The following is a 21,904-nucleotide window of genomic DNA, read 5'->3' as shown; positions in this document are numbered from 1 at the left end:
AGTCTCTGTACAGAGGAGCTGACACTCTAATGCCCCCCTACACTCTTACACAATATACATTTATTTAGCCCTGATGTTGCCATCTTTACTTCGGAATCCTTTGTGATACATACGTATTTTCCTGGTTCGTACAGCTGATCTCCTGGAAAGAACAAAGTGCAGAGCAATATAACAATTGGAGCATAAAAATGTTTGGCTGTCTCCTATATTCTATTTTATTGGGGGGGGGGTCAGTCCAGGCTCTGTGTATCTATATTATATATTGGGGGGGGGGCTGTCTCCTATATTCTATTTTATTGGGGGGGGGGTCAGTCCCACCATAACATTGCGTTCACATAATCCCCGGCTGACGCAGCGTCGCAGCAGACGACCCCCCACCCCGCTCTCTGTTTAGCTTCCCCATAAACAGGCAGCAAAGTTTATACAAAGCTCTGGGGGGGGGGGCTCCGGCTGTCAGACACAACGTGGGCTTTGTGTGGTCACCGCTCTGCATCCCACTTGGGTCTGTGCTGGGCTGTGACACAGAATAGAACCTCCAGGAACAGGATCGGAGAAGAATAATCTCCATCTTTATCAATCCTGACCATGATCTTCCCTTATTATCACAATACATCGTTCTCTGGACTCAGCGTGCACTACAAAACACCTGCCATGTTATGCAGAGGAGAAGGCGGTGAGGTGTTCTTAGCCTGCCGTGACAACTCTGCTGCTGCTGACCGTTGTCACCTCAGGACAGGAAGTGTGTTGGTGACAGAATCACAAGGTGAAAACCAATGCAGAAGCCACATGTAAGGCCAGGAAGCATTAATATAACACTTTTCATCTTTGGGTGTAGAGATTCACTCGCTGAATACCATGGACAGTCCAGGTTTAGTGTCAGCGGGATAATTTCTTGCCTTTGTTATAGTGGAAGGTTAGATCAACCTCATAGAATCAGACATGAGTGCTATATGAATACATAATTAGTGATATAGATCCCTGAGTGTCACAAATATTGAAGTGCTGATGAAGCCAAAAGAATTTTGTTTTGCATACATAGACTTGGAATCTTTTCCAGGTTTTTGTTGACTGCCTTTTGCCCTCATTTCCTGTCTCGATGACTACACAGGAAGTCATGGGAAATCTCTTCAGTGGGGACATATTCACAAGTTTTGCAGCATTGTCAGACAAGAACCAGTGGGAATCTACAAGGTTTACATTTGGGTGAAAAATCTCTTTTAACCTTGATGTAGTGATACAGTGCTGTGTGTTCTCTTACAGAATTGTCTCATCAAGAGCGACGAGAACGGATATTCAGGGGTGGTGGCGGATTTCGGTCTGGCAGAGAAAATTCCAGATTGCAGGTAAAATAATCTTATTCTGTTAGCCCCTTTCCCCAATTCTGACCATCACAACTAGGGATATTATGGCGTTGTCAGCCCCCCATTTAGTCCTCCACAAGGTTTTTGAGGGTGTCTGTGGGGATTTGCCCCCTATTGGTGAGGACAGGTACTGATGGGGTGGGGATTTGCCCCCTATTGGTGAGGTCAGGTACTGATGGTGGGGATTTGATATTTTTTATGAAGAAAGATACAGAGGTGGGGATTTGCCCCCTATTGGTGAGGTCAGGTACTGATGGTGGGGATTTGCCCCCTATTGGTGAGGTCAGGTACTGATGGTGGGGATTTGCCCCCTTTAGGTGAGGTCAGGTACTAATGGTGGGGATTTGATATTTTATCAAAAATTTCTCACTGAAATTTTCCAAACAAAGGTGGAATAATATTGATAAATAATATAAGTTAAATGCAGATTTTAGAAAAAAAAATATTTAAATTTTTAATAGACATCCCGGGTGTTGTATATTTTGAAGCAGGGTGCTGCACAAAGCCCAACATCGCAGTCAGGACAGTAGAACCTGGATTCCTTGCGTTTATTCCTTCCTCTGTAATCGGTCTTTGAGCAGCAAACCACGCACATCCTTGTAGGTGCCGCCTTTTTCTGGGTTGGTGGGATGTATTCAGTGAAGTGACGACCGGTCAGGCGTTCTGGGTTGAAAGCGGTGGAAGCACGACATCCAGGTCTATTCATGGCCACTGATGGTGTTTGGTGGTTCTTGACTATGGATTTGGAAACTTGCAAAATGAAGTCTGAAGGATTCACAGGCCTCTGACTTTTTTTTTTTTGTACAGAACGTAGGCATTCCATAGGCACTGCTCAACTAGATGCCTGAGAATCTTCTTGCAGTACTTCCTTTGCTGTTTCCTCATCGCTGGGTAGAATGTCATGGCTAAGTCAGCTCTGTCGACACCTCCCATGGTGTTGTTGTAGTCAATCACCACCTGTGGCTTCATCACTTCTTTCCCACGTTTTGTGTGTACCAGAATGGTGGAGGCATCATGGACAGTACTCATCAGACACGTATCTTTCTTGTCACGCCATCTCAGGGCCATCATCATTCCTTTCTGCCAGGCAACAATTTCTCCTGTCTTCAGCTTCCCTTTTGCAAACAGTGATAGCAGGTTGCGCCGGTTAGCCCTAACGTTTCCATACGCATCCGTTCTGTGTTGCAGAAGGAACTCATAAAGCTCAGGAGAGGTGAAAAAATTGTCAGTTTTGACACAATAGCCCTGACCTAGCAATGGCTCAATGAGGGATAGCACTTAAGATATTGCCAATCCATAATGGCTGTATCTGGGGTTGAACTGTGTCCCTTTTCCAGCGTACAGTACCGTATTCCAAATGTAGCCAGATGAGGATTCGCACAGCATATAGGTCTTCACGCCAAATCGTGCCCTCTTTGACGCAATGTACTGCACCCAGCTGAGCCTCCCCTTGTAAGCCATTAGACTTCATCAATGCTGACATCTAACAAATTTTGTAGAATCATCTGAGACACTTCCCAAATTTTCTTAAGTTTTGGTGCAGGGTGGATAGTGTCATCAAATTCTTCATTGTTTGCGAAGTGCAGGTACTTCATGATGAGGGAAAAGCGGTATTCTGGCATGACTGTGCCAAAGAATGGAGTGGCAATCATTTTATTTCCTGGACCAGTACCACTTCTGCTCATCGGTCAAAAACAACTTCAGGTATGCCAGGGGGTCGTCGCATTCAGCCTCAATTTTCATCCCAGGTGCGCTGGTGAATGGAAATCTTGGCGGTGCTGCCTGGTCCACATCAAGGTCGATAGGACACCATATGCGCACAGCACTGACCTCGGGTTCAGAATCATCGCTCAGTTCACTTTGGCTGTCCGATGACAAATTTCCTGGTGAATCATTATCGCTCGATTCCACCAGGGACTCCAAATCGCTATCGCTGCTTTCAAATTCCTCCAAAAGAGCGCTTGCGCCGGGCGAGATGCCTTTTGGATGCCATGCGTTCTCCGGCAATCAGTCAGGAACAATCAAGTTCGAAGACAAAGTGATGAAATGATACATTCAGGAAGTGATTTATAAGTCGGCAAAAGGTCGGATTAAGGTCAGGGCTAATAGTGGGCAAAATGTAAATCGGGGCACTGGGCAATGATGCTTGGTGCACTACAATATGTTTTTTATACTTTTATTTAATGTTTTTGTGTTTTTTACTGTAAAAAAAAATTTAAAAGCAGATTACATACCGGTAGTAACGCAGATGCGAGCAGCAGGGTGGCAGGTACCCGGGCGGCATTTAAAAGCAGATTACTCCGAGAGGTGCCCCGGCATCACGGGATCATCCGATCGCCGCTGGAGTGTGGGGCTTAGGTAAGGGGGACCCCCAAAGTTACCCCGAGTGTGACTCGGGGTTACCGCTTTTTGCTAGTTTTTTCCACCCCGAGTAACACTTGGGATTACTGCTAGGGGGGTTAATATTGTTTTTTTAATTAACAATTTTCTATATTTTGTAACCTTCTGTCCCATCTCAGTGCTGCTGATTTCCTGCAGCTGTCTTGGATGATGGTGACACCAGTAGATTTATTATTAGAAGAGTTTTCTATGAGATTTCACTAAATGGGGTCACATGTGAAGGATCTCTTATACATATACAGACCTGTAGATTCACCCGCTGTGCAGCATCATTCATACGGTCAGCCTTTAATACCTCACTACCCAGACGCTGAATGATGGACAGACTTGCTGAATGAGGAAGTCCCCAAGACGGCAGAGCATCTGAAGCCCAGCCAGGTGTGCTGCGAGGTGTCGGCAATGACTGAGATTTGCCAGGAGGAAAAAAATGTCTCAGCAAAGTGGAAATATTTAATAAGGCTTCCCGGGCTTGCCGGTATCTAGGCAGCACCTCGTTAACGGGACGCTCGTGGAAATCCAGACTGTGCTGATTAATAGCTCTAAGCGCCGCAGCTTTGTGTACATTACCACACCAAGTGCCCAGGGCCCAGCCAGGACCCCAACCTCCCAGCTGGGGGGTAAATAATGGTCACAGGGAGCTGGGGGGCTGGGAGGGACATGTATCCGGACTTCTGCTGAGATTATATGACGCTCTTTTTTAGGGAAGTGGGGGCTAATACATCTGTGCTCCCTCGTCCCTAAAGGTTTGTAATGACAGCACAGCTCCTCACAGGTTATAAGCTTTCAACCTTCTTATCTTTAGTTTCCTAATTTTATTGAGATCCAAAGTCATTTCTTACCTTTGGCTGCACTGCTGTTTACCTATGGCCTACGAAAATCCTGCATAGGGAATGTTGGGCATACAGAGGGCTTTGTATATCAGTTCAGCCAGTATTATGATCAGGAGTCCCTGCCAGACAACACAGGTGACCTCAAATTTCTCTACTGCACCTGAACAATGAAGCTCAGTCACTGAGGCCCCTGCTGTTGATTGACAGCGGAAAAGCCACGCCCATGTCATAAGGTCACCTGACTGCTCTTCAGCAGAGTCTGATCTTCCCTGTGTAGTGCAGGAGAATTTGATTGGACCATTGTGCTGCCTCTTCTGCTTTGGCTGGGAAGATTACAGGATGTTAATATGAAAATAGATATAGATACTTTTAGTTGTATAAAAAAATCAATGACCTAGTAGGAGGGGCAGAGACGCGAACTACTGGGGGAAATCTCCCCATTGTGGGAGGGACAGAGACGCAAACTACTGGGGGAAATCTCCCCATTGTGGGAGGGGTTCGATTACCGCCGGGCTGACTGCACTGCTCCACCATATCATATAATACATAGATGGAGGTTCTGCAGCAGCTGTGCCGGTCTTAGACTCTGCAGTTTGTATAAAGGGGATAAACAGCTTATCAGTGTATCATTTTAGATCTGAATGGATCCGCTTGGTGTAAATGATGCGTATTTTGTGTTCTCCTTTTTAATGGAGTGACAACCTTCTGTCCCCATCTCCCAATTGTTGTCCTGTGTTGTCACCATCCCGCTCTGTGAAATGTAACTACCCCTTCAGTGTATATAGACAGGAAGTGGCTGCATGAGAGCTGCAAGAGATCAGCAGCAGTGAGATGGAACAAATGTCTTGTTATTTATGATTCACACTGCACAGAGCAGTCTGAATGTCCTCCAGCTGGGTTTATATCAAATTTCAATGTTTTCCTCCCAATGCTAATAATAATTCCAGAAGTGCTGATGTTCAAAAGCCTTGAATCCAGGAATAGATTATGATGATACATTTGTAGACAAAGGGAAAGTCTTCTTAACAAGTGAGTGTAATAGCAGGGGGCGGGAAGGGGGGGCACAGTCTTGGAATTTGGGTAATTGCAACAAAAAAAAAAAAGAAACATAAAACTTGCAAACAGAAGTTATTTATTCTGCAAATAGCAAACTACCAGCTACATCTCTGAATACCATCAATAGATGGTAGGCTGGGTAAGTACAAAGGATGCTTTAGGATGGGGTAAGTCTGCAGGGTACATATTTTTAACTTTTAACCAGACGCGTTTTGCAAATATTGCTTCATCAGGGGTAGCCAAGACTCTGGATGTCCCTAGAACCCCATATTGTTTGTAATTTGAATGCCAAGCATCTGCCTAAACAACCTGAGACTGGGTGGAAGGATATACCCCGATACCCCTTACCACAAGTTGTGTATACCAGTCAGAGACAAGGGGCAAAAAAGGTCCAAAAATGGTACTCCTACCAATTGGAGGTTCTATGGTCAATTCTGGGGATGAACCAGATGCTGAGATCCTGTTCAAGTTAGAGTAGACTGTTGAAAGAATGGTCGCTCTCAGGGTTGCACTGCAACATGACAACCCTTTCCAAATTCTATTCTAACTTGAACAGGATATCAGCATCCCGGCCACCCCCAGAATTGAACGTAGAACCTCCAGTTGATAGGAGTACCGTTTTTGGACCTTCCTTAACCACGGACTCTGACACAATTTGTGGTAATGCGTATCAGGTTATATCCTTCCACCCAGTCTAAAGTTGTCACCCAATGCTTGGTAATCTATAACAAACAATATCTCGGAAGTCCCTTGAACCACACTCTTGCCTACTCCTGATGAAGCATTATTTGTGAAACGCGTCAGGTTAAAAAGACTAAGAAAGTGGACCACACGGACACCTTATCCTAAAGCATCGTTTGTACCTATGCAATCCAGAGATGTCGCTGGGAGCTTGCACAGCGTTTCCCCCGGCCCCTTTTAGCTGGGCGCATCACCCGGCACTTTTCAGTAACCCCCCTGGCTGTTTTTGGTGGTTACTCAAAGTTAGGTTACAATACAGGGGCTGCCACCTACCTACAGCTTCTTCCCACCAGCTTAAAAAAAATTCTGTGGAGAATACTGACTATGTCCCAATTATCCAAATTTCAAGACCCTGCCCCCTCCACTGTTACACTCACCTCATAACCTGAAGAGTTTTTCTTTGTCCATTATGTCTATTTAGGGTTTTGGGCTGATACAGAGACATTTCCCCTCTATACAAATGTGATGATACTTTGTATTTATATTCAAGGATCAAGGAATGTTCTGTCTGAGGGTACGATTGTCTATTGTGCAGAATAACTCAAGGAAAATAACTCTTAAATCTCCATTGGCTGGAAATAAAATGTACTTCCCCTTGAAGGCAGGCAGCAGCCAGGACAGTGGCAGTGTCGCAGACAAATGAAAATCGGCCGGTGTCACCATGTGGAAATATGGGGGTCATGGGTCACCATGTTGGAATATGGGGGTCATGGGTCACCATGTGGCGGTCGGTCGCTGGCACTGAGTAAAACAGATTAGACACCAATCCCATTATATTCATCCCATCCTCCCCTTTTCATTTTCCACAATGAGCGTGGCTTCTGTGCTTCTTCCAGGACCAGGAGGCGCCTGGGGCCAAGTGTGACATGGAGGAGAATAAAAATGCATCCGGACATCCAATGCCAATGTGACTATAAATGTGTAACTTTTATTGTGTGCTGCTCTGTCATTTGATTAAAGCAGACCTGTCATCTAATTTATAGGTGCAGCATGCTGAGTAATGTGTCAGGGTTACGCCTCCAGGTATTACTTCTCAGAGATCACAGAACACCCACTGACATGCTTTTCTCTCCTTGAAGGAAGACGCCATCTTTGTTCTGGCATCATCCAGGCACACATCTACTTCCATCCAATATCATGTTCACAAATTTCTCACACCGATCAGCCCCTGGTTTAGCCTCTAACCTTGTGATTTGCTACAATGTTACTATTAGATCACTGGGGGAGAGGAGACTAAGAAAATGCTTCCTCCTTCCTGCAGCAGACTGATAACCTCATCTAAGCTTAGGCAAAGTCATTGATTGGAGCTCAGGAATGGCTTTTTCTTTGCAGTGTGAAATGTTTTGGTTCTTTGTGTCTTCCAGTGACGGCAGTGAGAAGTTGGCGGTTGTGGGGTCCCCATACTGGATGGCTCCAGAGGTCCTCCGAAATGAACCCTACAATGAGAAGGTGAGCGCCCCCATTTGCTGTACTGTTCCTGCATGCTGTCCAAGTATTGTTGTGATTTGTAGTTTTCTGGTCTATATTAAGAAACCCTGTCATTGGATGGGGCAGGGGGTAAGTAATGGCACCTAGAGGGGGGTGAGCACTGCAGCAACCCCTGAACCTTCTTTATCTGATAGTAGCTTGCCCCTCCCCTCCACACTTCTATTGGTCTATAGCTATGGTGGGCATCCTTGCTGGCCAATAGAAATGTGCATGAAGTGGTGGGCAAGCTTCATCTCTCTTAGGAAGTGCCTATTCCAGGTTGGTATAATGTAAAGTGTTAAAACCAGAGGATCAGCATGACATTGGGCTGTATCAGATGGAGATGCCAAGGGGTATACCCTCAGCTGTGCCCCTGCTTCATTGCCTGGGTGAACCCTGGTTTATCTGCAGAGGTTTTCTCTGTACTAAGGTACAGCAGCAGGGAAAACCTCTGCAGAGAAGCAAGGTTCAAGAATCTCAGAACTGGAAAGTCCTCAGAGTTGCGAATTTCTTCTTGGTTTTTTGATCCCGCCACTTAATAGTGAAGTGTCATTTGGCACAGTTGTTTCAAACAAGAGCACCAGCTGCCTTCTAGCGTCCCACGCTCCTGTGTACATTCTGACATAAGTTTTCCATCTGCTTCCTGTGTGTGCACAGCCCCTTTCTGATTGTTACCAACACTTTATCCAGATATCACAAAAATTGGATAGACTTAGTGAGCAGGGGACAGCATGTGCACCCCCCTGTAATTGGGGTGGGGGCAGTGTGTGCGCCCCCCCCCCCCCCCCGGGCTTGGGCTGGGGACAGCAGTCTATTGCAGAATACTGAGATGTGATGCCTCCTCTGCAATACCCTTACCTGCCTGACCACCTCCCAGCTGTCACAATTCACTGAGCTCTGCGTGCTCATTTCAACACTATTTTGGCAATCCTGCATTCCCTTGTGGGTACCAGGACTTACTGAACTTACAATAGCCTGACCTGGCCAACCAAGAAGAAGAAGGAAAAAGATGGCAGCGCCCGTGTAGGAATGGAAACAGGTGAGTATCAACTGCTTTAAACAAGCCCATCTCTTTAAACATTCCTCCTCTTATAAATTACCAATTATCCACAGCTCTATATATCACAATCCCCCTCTGATAGATTGTAAGCTCCATTGGTCAATGTCTTGTACACGTCTGATGTCATTGCTTGTACTGGTATGTATGAAGGTTTATCATCTGCACCCCCTATTTATTGTACAATGCTGTGTAATACGTTGCCATTTTATATGTAATTATGTGAATTGTTCTGTGTACTTTGTTGTTGGTGCTGCCCATGTGCATTGTACAGGTACACAGCATGCGTATGAGTACAATGCACATGAATGCTGCTCTATTGAGGACATTTCCCTGCATTCAAATCGCACCACAATCCAAGGTAAAGGCGTCAGGCCACCTCTCACCTACTACACCCTGCTATGTGACGGCGTAGGCGTAACGTTTAATTGGGTTTATGTACACAATCCAATCGACGTCTGTCAATAACGCTCCCTGTGTTCGAGGAAAATGCATGAAATTCCTTTCGTGGATGAACAAACGCAACTTGTGTATCAAACCAACACACTGACTACTAGTAAAAGATTAATCAGGGCGCAGATAGTTATCGGCTGACTTAGTACAAAGGAGACAAGTGGCGCTGTGTAAACAAAAAGCTAAAAACACCAATGCTGCCCTTGCATATAATCGCCACCATTGGCTTTCTCACCTCACGCAATCCAAATCTACAACCTTCCGCATTACGTTACTGCCAGTGGGATAATGGCTCAGCTCTGTACAGTGTGATCAGTGCAGGCCATACATAGTCACTTAGGTTGGAAAAAGACAAAATTCCATCAAGTTCAACCACTGTGGAAAAAAAACATATCCCAGATATAAAACCCTATGGACATACCTGATCCAGAGGAAGGCAAAAAAAACCCGGGTACAATTTGCTCCAACGGGGAAAAAAAATATTTCTGATTCCATGAGGAATCATGATTCCTTCTGATTCCATGATTCCAATCAGATGTTCCCTGAATTACCAGTTTCTGTTATCTTTACTGTAAAGCCTTAATCCCCGGTTATATTCTAGAAATCATCCAGCTTTTTCTTAAAGCAATCTATAGAACTTGCTGAAACTACTTCCTGAGGGAGCCGATTCCACATTTTCACAGCCCTTACAGTGAAGAATCCCTTCCTTATCCGGAACTTAAACTTCTTTTCCTCCAGATACAAAGAGTGCTTTGTAATGACATTAAAGTGAGTAATCTGCAAGAGAGTTCCCTATATCGACCATTTATATATTTATACAGGGTGATCATATCCCCCCTTATAGGTCTCTTCTCTAGGGAGAATAGATTGGATGTTCCCTGGATCTGCTGTCTCTGTAACTTTTACTTTAAAACTTTATTCCCTAGTTCATGCCGTGGTGAGAAAAGGGTTACAGGCTTTGGCTGTGGCTGGTACGGGTAAACAATCACATTTATGACATGTTAGGAGCTGGGACTGTTGTTTCCCAGTCATAAGATTCCTTGTGATTGGGATAATTAGCAGGTGGGCCATGGAGGAAGTTCTCTACCTTCGTATTAGTACGTGATGTCCGCTGCCTCCTGATATCACATCTGACCCATATGGAAGGAATTGTCAGGAAGTGAAACCACTGTATGATTAGGCTGTACCACATTCTTGTTCCAGGAACCCAAATACTGAACCTGGTGCACCACCAAGTTTTATTCTTCCCTTTTGAAAAGCATGCACTTTATTCCTTTTGTGCGTTCTTAATTGCACATAACATTTTAAATTAGTAAAAACCAATTATTTTATATTGCCTGAATGCAGTCTAGGTGAATAAAAACAAAAGATTGGTTTTCTTGTCAGGATGCTGTAGAGAATGGCCCTAGATGTCTGTGTTGAAGCAGTGGCTACTCAGCAGAGATCCCACACACTCCTTGGTAGCTCAAAGCTAAAACTGTCCAATGAGTAACATTTATGGTGCCTGTGGATTAAAGAGATCTAGCTTTGACTCAGCCAGACACATATTGGACCTCTGCAGAGCTGCCACTGCTTGCACACAGAGACAAGGTTCCTTCTCTGCAGTATGCTGGCAGGGGACAGACTTTTCTACTCAGCCTAAGGCTGCTTTCTAAAACTATAAGTCTTTTAAATAATATTACAAGGATTTATGTAGCGCTAACATATTAAACAAACAGCACTGTACATTATTAGGGGTTATACATGGCAGATACAGTGACACATGAGGAGGGGAGGACCCTGCCTCAAAGAGCTTACAGTCCAGGAAGGTGGGGGAAGTATCACACAATGGGAGGGGGATATGAAATGGTGGTAGAAAAGTCTTGGAGCTGTGCGTGTGATGAGGTTATGAGTAAGGAAGTCATTAGTAGTCTTGCCCCTTGCACACCTTTTTTCATGCACCTGAAATGTTGTTTGCTGATTTTACATAGATTGAAAAAAGTCATTTGGACCTAATAATTTAATTAAACTTCAATATTAACGATCCTTTCTAGTTCTGCAGCCAGCTGTAAATATCTTCAATCCCTATCTGTATCCTAAATCCTGGAGTAACCCAAAGCAATTATGCGACTGCAGTAATGGAGGAGACGGCTGACTTCAAAGGAGTCAAACTGCAGACCCCTGGGAAAGCCAGGGCCTAAATCTCTGCGGGGAGACGCTTTGTGCTGGTAGATATAAAAGTACAATGCAATATGCCAAGGTGGCAAGTCCTAGGTCGGTGGCAGGTCCTTTTTGTGACCCAACTTTTCAGAAACCACCTAAAAACAGCCAGGTGGTTACTGAAAAGTGCCAAGTGGTGCACCCAGCTATAAAAGGTGCCTGGGAGAACACTGCAATGTACAGAATTTTGAGAACACGGTGGCTCAGTGGTTAGCACTCTGACCTTTGCAGCCCTGGCACCCAGGTTTGAATCTCAGCCAGGAAGCTATCTGCATGGAGTTTGCAGGTTCTCCCCATGTTTGTTTGGGTTTTCTCCCACATCCCAAAAACATGCAGTTAGGTTAATTGGCTTCCCCCAAAATTGGCCTTTAGGCTGTGATAGGACTATGGTAGGAAAATTAGATTGTGAGCTCCTCTAAGGGACAGCTAGTGACATGACTATGGACTTTGTACAGCACTACGTAATATGTCGTTGCTGTATAAATACTGTGTAATAATGTTTATTGTGCCTAATAATTCTCCCAGGAGTGAACACACTTATTTATTAAAGGGTCCATGAAGCAGAGTAATGAGCGACCTAAATAATGAACAAAACGTGCTGAAATGATGATCCACTAACCAGAGATCCGGCTTCCTGTTTGGTTGATCTTCCTCATGTTTGGTTTGGGTTGTTTCCAGCAAAGTGTTTATTAAGAAATCGCTTCCCTTTTCTTTCATGTGACAATGCAATTCTGTGCATTCCAGAGGCGATATAGCTTTGCCTGGTTGTCTCCGTCACGTGTCTCATCCGATCGATCAGTTTAGACAATGATTGGAGAGATATTGGACACCATACAATGGCTTCACTTCTATCATGGCTGGACAAGACTGAATCAGGGAAATGTTACATGCAGAGAGATTTTCCTGCGTACAGCTGTGTGTCAGTATGAAGTAGCACAGCAAGTCACAGAATTTATCAGGGTGTCCAGTGCTGAGTTACAAACTGCCTTTTCATTACAGTAAATGGAATTAAAATATTCATCAGCAGTGTTCAACCAAGAATTTGTTTTGTGTCCCAACTAATCAGGGAGAACCCTGATTAGTGTTTTTTGTAGTAACATATCAGAGTTCTTCTTTAACACATGATGCTTTTTCTTTCCTCCAGGCTGATGTCTTCTCATACGGAATTATCTTGTGGGAGATCATAGCGCGGATACAGGCCGACCCGGATTACCTGCCACGCACAGAGGTAAGTGCTGTGTGAACAGCGGGGATGGCAGAATGCAGCAGCCCCTGGTTAGTGGTTGTCAGCTGCCATTTACAAGTCTTCAGCACTGAATCATTAATAATATTATTAAAAAGGATTTATATAGCATCAACATATTGCGCAGCGCTGTTCATTAAGTTGTGGTAGGGGATGCAAATGACAGACAGATACAGACAATGACACGGGAGAAGGAGAGGAGCCTGCCCCAAAGAGCTTACAATCTAGGAGGTGGGGGAAGTATCACACAATAGGAGGGGAAAAGCATCCAGGAATGATGGAGGCTCTCTGCTGGCATTTACACCTCTGTCACCTATTTATGGCCCTGGAGATATAATATTGCAAATGTGTAATGTCCTTATCACTGGATTCCATGACAACCAAACACAGATCAATACAAATTCTGCAGTCCAAAGATTAAAGAGGAATTTATATCACGCAAATCCCAAGAAACATCGCAACTTCCTGGGGCCTGGAGATTATTTAAATAGCAGAAAGTCAAATCAGTTCTAAGATTGGCACAGCTCTGCCACCCAGCATATCCTGTTGAGGCAGGCATGCTTTTATTTTTTCTGCTATCAGTCTTGTTCTGCATCCATTTTGTGACTGAAAGGTGAAAGGAGAAGTGGTAGGTTTATCTCTGTATACACGGTCAGGATATTATGTAGTCACCATGTATGCTACAGCATTCATTGCATTCCAATGTGTAACCCAAAACTTTAAACTAGCCTAGATGGAAGAGTGACATTATACAGCAGAAATTTTGTAGGCAGTGGACACACCCCCTCTGTTGCACCTCCAGTTACCTGGAAAGCCCCCTGTCACCTAACTGGGTTAGTGCATGCCAAAGTGAAAAAGTTATATATATGTTTGATTCAAATGTTATAATATTAAACAGTATTTATATAGCACCAACATAATACGCAGCGCTGAGCATTAAATAGGGGTTGCAGATTACAGACAGTGACACAGGAGAAGAAGAGGACCCTGCCCGAAAGTGCTTACAATTTATGAGGAGGGGGGGGAAGTATCACACAAAAGGAGGTGGGATATGGAATGGTCGGTGAGTAGTCAGGGTTTAGGAGACAGAACATTCACAACTTTTCTTTATACTGACTGCCTATAATAACCAATGGTGAAGGTTCGGTGGAGTAAAAGGCTTTGGTAAAGAGGCCAAAACAGAGGGCCCTTGGGGGAAGAATGGAGGACAGAGGGGTGCAGATGATGCACTGGGTGCTGGTAAAAGTTTTCTATGCTCATTGCCAGCTATGACTGATGTGTTTCTCACCATGGGCAGCACAGTGGCTCAGTGGTTAGCACTCCGGCCTTTGCAGAGCTGGGTCCCAGGTTGGAATCTCAGCCAGGGCATTATCTGCATGGAATTTGCAGGTTCTCCCTGTGTTTGTGTGGGTTTCCTTCCGGTACTCCGGTTTCCTCCTACAATCCAAAAACATGCAGTTAGGTTAATTGGCTTCCCCCCAAAGTTGACCTTGGACTGTGGTAATAACATATGACTATGGTAGGGACATTAGATTATGAGCTCCTTTAAGGGACAGCTAGTGACATGACTATGGACTTTGTACAGCGCTGTGTAATATGTCAGTGCTATTTAAATACTGTATAATAATTGTCATCTTGTTCTGTGTCCTCAGAATTTCGGTTTGGACTATGATGGTTTCCAGCACATGGTGGGTGATTGTCCCCCTGACTTTCTCCACGTCGCCTTCAACTGCTGCAATGTGAGTATTTATTTCCCCCTTATCTCTAATATTGACATAAGGGCCTCCAGGGTATTCTGGTGTCTCCACATCTATATGACAACCTTAAAATCCCATGTAGAGAAAACATCTCTGATCCCAACAACACACCAGTGTTCATCCAATGCTGTCCACTTCAGGTACCTGAAATAATAAATGTCTGTGTTACCTCTTCACAGCCAATCACAAACAGCCATGCACTAATTCAATTGATGGAACCATATTGCTTGTGCAGAGATATATATATTTATAACTGTGAGTGAGAACCAGAATTTGTGGTATTAGTTTTACAACATTGAAAGTTATCACTTTTATTTCATTCCATAAACCAGACATCCTAAGGAGATTGGGGAAATTATTTATAAAAGAGTTAAACTGAAATGTTGCATTTGATTAATTTTATCTAAATGTAGCTGAACTGGCAGAGACTCAATTTAATGTGTCTGTGTTTTGAAGTGCAAGCAAAGCACTTTTCTATTCCTGTTGTGTAACAACTTTATTGGTATTAAATGTTGAATTTCCCATCATATTCTCTCTGTGAGTGTGGTGAAAACTCTGAATACAATCTATGGCAGTGTTTCCCAACCAGGGTTCCTCCAGAGGTTGCTGGGGGTACCTTACCCTCCCTAGCGTTCTAATTCTGTCCAAATTTCCATTCAAAAAGCGTTACCTTTTTTTTAATGGAAATTTATTTTTACGTTGTAGGCTAAATTCTTAGCCTTATAATTCACCGAAATATGTCCAATATTTATTACATTTAAACTTAAAATCTGTTAAAGTAGTTTATATATGAAAGTAGTTAAAAACAGTAGCATATATAAGATATATAATGAAAATTTCTTTGTATTGGACTCAACACAGCTATTTTGTATTGAATCCAATACAAATTTATTAGAACTTTCTGCTGATCCTCCCCCACCCCCACACCGACGCATGCGCCAACGTCATTGGGAAACCCCGGGAACGTCTCTGCATTGCTCGACTGGAGATCATAGGAGCAGGACGTGTCCCTACAGTACAGAACTGCAGGGGTGGGGGCACAGCTTAGTGCAGTGTTTCCCAACCAAGGTTCCTCCAGGGGGCGCTGGGGGTTCCTTGAGCAATGAGCAGTTTGCACCTCTCAGGTCAGTTTAAATGACACCAATGATCTTTTTGGCTATCTGTAAGGATGACATTTTCCCATTGGCTGGCAATGTAAGAGGAATTCTTCCCACTGACCCCCACACTAATATACTGTGATCTGTGGATATAGGAATTATAGGAGGGTGGGGGGTCCCTGAAGACCTGAAAGTTATTCCAAGGGTTCCCCCATGTTAAAAAGGTCAAGTCTGCTCTATAGAATAAATATATTTATGTACAAGCAGTGGAACCTAAGTCAGTCTTCTCAGCCTGCTGTTACCTTATACACAGCAGCACACTGATAACTAAAAGAAGGGCAAAGCAACGCTAAGAGCCAGTCTGGTTCTACCACATGCTTTTAGTAGGATGGAGTATAGTTTATGTACTTTTGCTTGATTTCTTTCCATTCAGCAGGCTGTGGGTGGGATGGGGTGACTTTATCGCATAGCTAGGTGGGAGAATGCTTTTTTCTGTTTCTAGCAGAGATCTGTGAATTACATACCTGGCTGTGCCCTGCACTGTGCACATCTTTCATACATCTGTACTTGTTCATTGAAGAAAATCGTTTTCCTTATTTTGTGTCTGTTATCAGATGGATCCAAAGCTCCGGCCTTCCTTCGTGGATATTTTCAAGCAGTTGGAAGAGATTTTGAGCCGCCTGAAAAAGGAAGAGGCAGAAAATGAGCGAAGAGCCAACAACCCAGAAATCACTGAAATGAAACCTCTTCCTAAAGGTGGGTTTGTGCATCATGCAGAGTTACAGAGGCGTCCCTGTACCAGACAGGACATCAGAGGCACAGGAATGGGAAATGAGCTTTACTGTCTGTCCCATTTACTGAGTTTGGCCCCTTTCTTTTTGTTCTATTCGAGAGAGGAAATCTGTGTAGCGGTGGGGTCATCCGTGGGGATCAGCTCAGGTGTCATTGTTTGATGAGTGCTGCATGAGGATAGAAAGTGAAGGAAAGTCCTTCTAGTGAGTTCAGAGCTGCCTAACATGTTGGCGCTATATCCTGTTAAATAATAACATTACATACAATTTAAACCTGGTTCTCCCTTACTTCATTAGTCTTATTCTTAAAACAAAAACAGAAGATGTTTTGGGTGAAATTTCACCTAATAGGGATTGGGACATCTTATGTCTTCACAACATTTGTGCTTTATGAAGCTGGAAATCATGTCTGGGTAAATGTGCTAAGCCCTGTCACTCAGCTTCAAAGTCCCAGAGCTCAGTATCTTTCTTGCATATTAACTGTTGAATTCCTGTACTTACAGCAAGATTTTAAGGGTTAAAACACGGGGAAATGTGCATGTACTGCAGAAATGTACCTCCTAGATTGTAAGCTCTTCAGGGCAGGGTCCTCCCCTCCTCCTGTGTCACTGTCTATCGGTCTGTCATTTGCAACCCCTATTTAATATACAGCGCTGCGTAATATGTTGGCACTATATACATCCTCTTCATTAATAATAATATTAATAATAATAATGTAATAAATATGCTTTAAAGCAACCTGACAGATCTTTTATAAATCCCAATGGAAAGTCACTAATTGACATGATGTACACAAACCTTTGCAGTGGCCCACGTGACCTACCACCCTCTGTTCTAGAATCTTCTGCATTCATTACAATAGGACTGTGATAGCATAGGAGCCAAAGGAAGAAACCAGGGCAAGTTGGGGGGCTACAGCATCTGACACTACCAGAAGTGTTGAATGCCAACATTGTGCAGGCAGCAAAGAAATTTGCACGTCTGCAAAGAAATAATAAATGGCAGTCTAGCAACATTCAAACATAACATTTAAACAGTATAGCATTGTGGCTTAGTGGTTAGCACTCTGGCCTTTGCAGCGCTGGGTTCCAGGTTTGAATCTCGGCCCGGACACTATCTGCATGGAGTTTGCAGGTTCTCCCCGTGTTTGCATCGATTTCCTCCGGGAAACCTGGTTTCCTGCCACATTCCAAAAACATGCAGTTAGGTTAATTTGCCTCCCCACAAAATTGACCTGGGGCTGTATTAATGACATATGACCATGGTAGGGACATTAGATTGTGAGCTCCTTTAAAGGGGGCAGCTAGTGACATGACTATGGACTTTGTACAGGGCTGCATAATATGTTTGCATTATTTAAATACTGTGTAATTTATGCCAAAGGGTTTTAATAAGACCTTGGCTCTACGACGGGGGTGGGTAGGAGACCAGAGCATCCGGGATAAGTAAGTATATTACATTATCTATGGGTATTTGCTAAGTAAAAGATTCGTCAGGGTTACTTGAACAGATAAATCACAGTTTGGGGACCGTTAGCTGAGGAGCTCTGTTCCCTCCTCCTGAAAACATTTGAAAAACAGCACCGAGTTTTGTCAGAGTATTATCTTCTGTTGATATTGTTGACATATCTGAATTATTTTCTCTCTTCACAGGTCCCTCTGATAAAAGTCAGGGGGTGAAGCGTCCGATCTCGGTGACACAGGACGACAAAATCCCCCAGAAGTCTCCGCGGCCCCGCAGGAACATTACCCTCTCCCGGAGCCAGTCTGACGTCTTTGCCCAGAAACCTCAGCGCAAGATCAATGTACAGGACCCCTTCTACACTCCCAGGAAGGGCTCCATGCGTAAAGTTAACCCTTTTAATGCCAGGGAGGACTTGAAGGGAGGAAAGATCAAATTCTTCGACATGCCAAGCAAGTCGGTCATCTCTCATGTCTTCGACTTGCACTCTCCTAAGATGGTCAGTGGCACAGCCTCTGGCACAGTGCGGCAGCTCTCCAACCAAGACACCTTGGATTGCCCGTATGTCCCCAGGAGACGCTGCAGATCCCTTCCGGTGTCCCCTGAACTTCTAAAAAGAGATTATCCCCCTTCCATATCTCTTTCCTCCACTGTGGGGAAGTGCGACCCTGCACAGCTTAGCGGGGAGGTGAGGACCAAACTCTGTAACGTCAAATATGGCGTGATTGAAATTCCTCCCTACAGACCGCCATCTCCAGCCGCAGAAGACATGGACTGCACAGACTGCTCTGCCGCTCTGGATGACAACACATTTTCTTCTTCCAAAACGGATGAAGAAGAAAATTGCAACCAGCTGCTGGTCAGCAACAGAAAAGCCACCCTGGTTCTCCCGCATCACCTCACCGAGGGCGACAACTCGCCCGCCACCTTCCTCTGCTCCGAGGCTATGGAAATAGAGGACGCGGTAAATGAGAATCGGTCGGAGTCTTCGCTCAGCCCCCCGGCCAGGTTTGGGGGTCTCTCGCTATTGCAAGCTGAGGATGCGGACAACAGAGACTGTCTGTGTGACTCTGTGTCCAGCTGTCGCATCATGCAGGGGGTGGTGAAAATGTGACATTGCGGAGGAGGAACTCTTCTGCATCCCGCAGGTTATTGAATGGTGTCATATGACAATAAAATAGGAAAAGGATAAATCATCATGGAAGCTTCTTCCCCTCTGTTCTTCCTGGAGGGGTCTCCTTGTGGCAGAATTGGGTGATTTGTGTTTTTTTTCCCCTGAGTTTGCACTTTATAGTTGGGTTATGCAAACGTTCCGGTAATTTTCTCTTTATACAAACTTTACATCCAGTGTCCGGCATCTGTGGTGATTGGATGACATCCGGACATCAGTGGGGTGTCTGCTGCAGGGTGACCTGGAGAGAACCTCTCTGATACTACACAGCCAATCACTTTTCAGCTTTTAGTCATGTGAGCACAATATCCAGTTCTGTGATTGGTTGCAGTGGGTTTTCGCACTTTCTCTTGTTAATTAATCTTTCCATTGTACCCAGCACCTTCCCCTACACTTCACAGGTAATGAGAGCATTGATAATACGATCCAAGGCAAGCAAAATAAAAATAAAAGCACTAATGGCATCTAAAGGGACCCCATATTATAACCGGGGCGTATCACAGAGACCTATGAGACCACAGAGATCAATTATTTGGGGGGTCTGGATTATGAGATGACTAAATTTGCAAATTAGCAGCCCCTTCCACCTTCCTGTGATATAAAGATGTCCACAGATTCTATTTAGTAGTCTCAGCCTTTGTTTAATGCCTCATGTATCCCAGGCTGACTAGCCATGAGATTCCTGAATGGTTTATAGGGCTCCGAGTGTTGTAGGAGTGTGCAACATGATCATTAACAGAAAGCAGAGATGCAGCCATTACTCATAAAGAAGTTTCAGCTTCAGTATACAGCAGAACAATGAAATATGAAGTATTGTGATTTGTTACTCTATTGTAATGCAGAATGACATTTCTGTGATGCCTTAACCCTGATCGGCACCTGTTGGGGAACTACAGATCCCAGCATGTCCTTCTGTCAGATGAAGATCCCCACATGCCTAAAACTGCATTAAGCTGTCAGTGTGTGAGACCAGCACGTCATTACCCCCAGCAGTGCATGGGGGTACAGAGAGCTGGGGCAGATTGGTGCAGTCTCCGGGGTCATTTTAGGATCAGGATTTCCTAAATCACCCCAAACATTGCAGTTTGGGTCAGGATGGCTGCATAGTGGTGCCTATGGGACAAAGTATTGCTTCCTTTCCTATTGCAGGACTGCAGTATCTTTATCTTACATGCAAACCATTGATATTGCAAGTTACATACAGTGCATGAATGCAGTCTGGGATATCGATCTTTTATATTATCTAAATACTGATCAGCCAAAACATTTACCCCTCACCTGCTATACTATTGAGTGGATAATCCACCAATGGTCTCTAATAGACCTCTGATGGTATCCTACACCAAGATATAGCAGCAAGTCTTACCATAATGCACCTTGCTTCTGACCAGCCATCAGATTCACTAGAACAGGCCTCCTCGTTCTTCTGTTCATGGCCCAGTTATGACTCTTGTGCCCACGGTAGGGACTATTGGTAGTGACTGGGGGGTCAGCATGGGCACTCTGACTGGTCTGTGCCTGTGTGACCCCCTCTGTGTTCTGACACCTCTCTCCCATGGCCGGCATTGGCTTTTTAGGCAGATTGGACCTGATGGACTTGCCCCACCACTAACTACATCACTGAGTCTTGGGCATCCATGACAGGTTGTCCTTTCTCTGAGCTTTTTCTGGTAGGTACTAACCACTGCAAACCAGAGACACCCCACTGGCTGTGTTAGAAGAGCTGGGCCAGAGTCACTCAGATCCAAACACTTGTCCATTTTCCTGCTTCTAAAACATTACCTTCCAGAATTGACTGCCTGATCTATCTCTCTACCCTGACAGTGGCCCTTATAACTCCAATATATATACCCCACACCCTCCATCAGGGCCCATTGTACCCAGATAATCAGTGCTATCACGTGACCTGTGTGGGTTGGGGGGAAGGGGCAGGGGTATGCATGTTTTGGCTGATTAATTTCTTCTCTTTACTTCCTGTGGCATTAGTGGAAGGTGTTGTAATTGTTCCCTCCCCTGAGGTTCCCTGTAACCTCCCCCTCATCTCCTCTCCCTGCTGTACTTCATTCATTATTTTGGTAATTGTTTTAATATATTTGTTTAATAAGTAAGAAGTGAGAACACAGCTTGGGACTGGGGGGAGCCGCATTGTTTTGCACATTGGTGTGCACCACCCCCAAATGTCAGAGCGTACATAGAATATACAAGGAAGGAGGGGAGGAGGCTCTGACCACCCAGCAGTGAATATGCTGAGCTGTCCTAGAAATCTGGGGTCCTGGCCTGCACATGGGAAATATCATAGATATCCATAGTCCTGCATGCATTGATATCAACTCGCAATTTTAAAGTGTTTGCAGTATTTGATTTTACCAGAAGAATGTCTGCCATTGGCCCCATCTCAGGTAGGTAGGTAGGTAGGTAGGTAGGTGGTGCTACATTCTTCCATATAGAGTCGTCTGAGCCTCTGCACAGGACCTGGAAGCAGCGATATTGCTGTGAATTGCTTGCTGCTAATTGTTGAAATCGCTTATTTTACAATCATTGGCATTTCTAACATTCTCAGCATTTTTTACTACACCAAGGCACAAAAAATGCAACAGATCGGTTTTGTAGATAAGTCAAGTTATAAATTCTTTACGCTTGAAATCGAGCAAAGTACAACAGGAAAAAAAAAAGGTTATTTGTTGATCTTTATTTGTTCCTCTTTATCAGTACGCAAGCTCTAGAACGCCACCTAAAAACCCCATGAGAAATTACAGTATACCCGGTGTTACACCTATAGACCCCATGAGAAATTACAGTGATACTGGAGCTCCACCTATA

At 44.4% G+C, this 21,904-nt stretch overlaps 1 protein-coding gene across 1 annotated transcript in view; it reads left to right on the top strand.

Moving 5' to 3' along the window:
- TESK2 (testis associated actin remodelling kinase 2) overlaps positions 1 to 19,112 on the top strand; it is a gene marked incomplete in the record, with an annotated part of 49,613 nt that extends 30,501 nt beyond the window's left edge. Inside the window, 6 exon segments of the mRNA XM_072419295.1 lie at positions 1,270 to 1,343; positions 7,753 to 7,837; positions 12,709 to 12,792; positions 14,460 to 14,546; positions 16,276 to 16,417; positions 18,105 to 19,112. Of these exon segments, the coding sequence (XP_072275396.1) occupies positions 1,270 to 1,343; positions 7,753 to 7,837; positions 12,709 to 12,792; positions 14,460 to 14,546; positions 16,276 to 16,417; positions 18,105 to 19,027 (1,395 nt within the window).
- Positions 19,113 to 21,904: the final 2,792 nt, after the last annotated feature.

This window comes from Pyxicephalus adspersus, chromosome 8 (assembly GCF_032062135.1).
Source record: "Pyxicephalus adspersus chromosome 8, UCB_Pads_2.0, whole genome shotgun sequence".
NCBI lineage: Eukaryota > Metazoa > Chordata > Amphibia > Anura > Pyxicephalidae > Pyxicephalus > Pyxicephalus adspersus.
The sequence above is the reverse complement of the archived record's forward strand: the minus strand, read 5'-3'. Positions and strand labels throughout refer to the sequence as shown.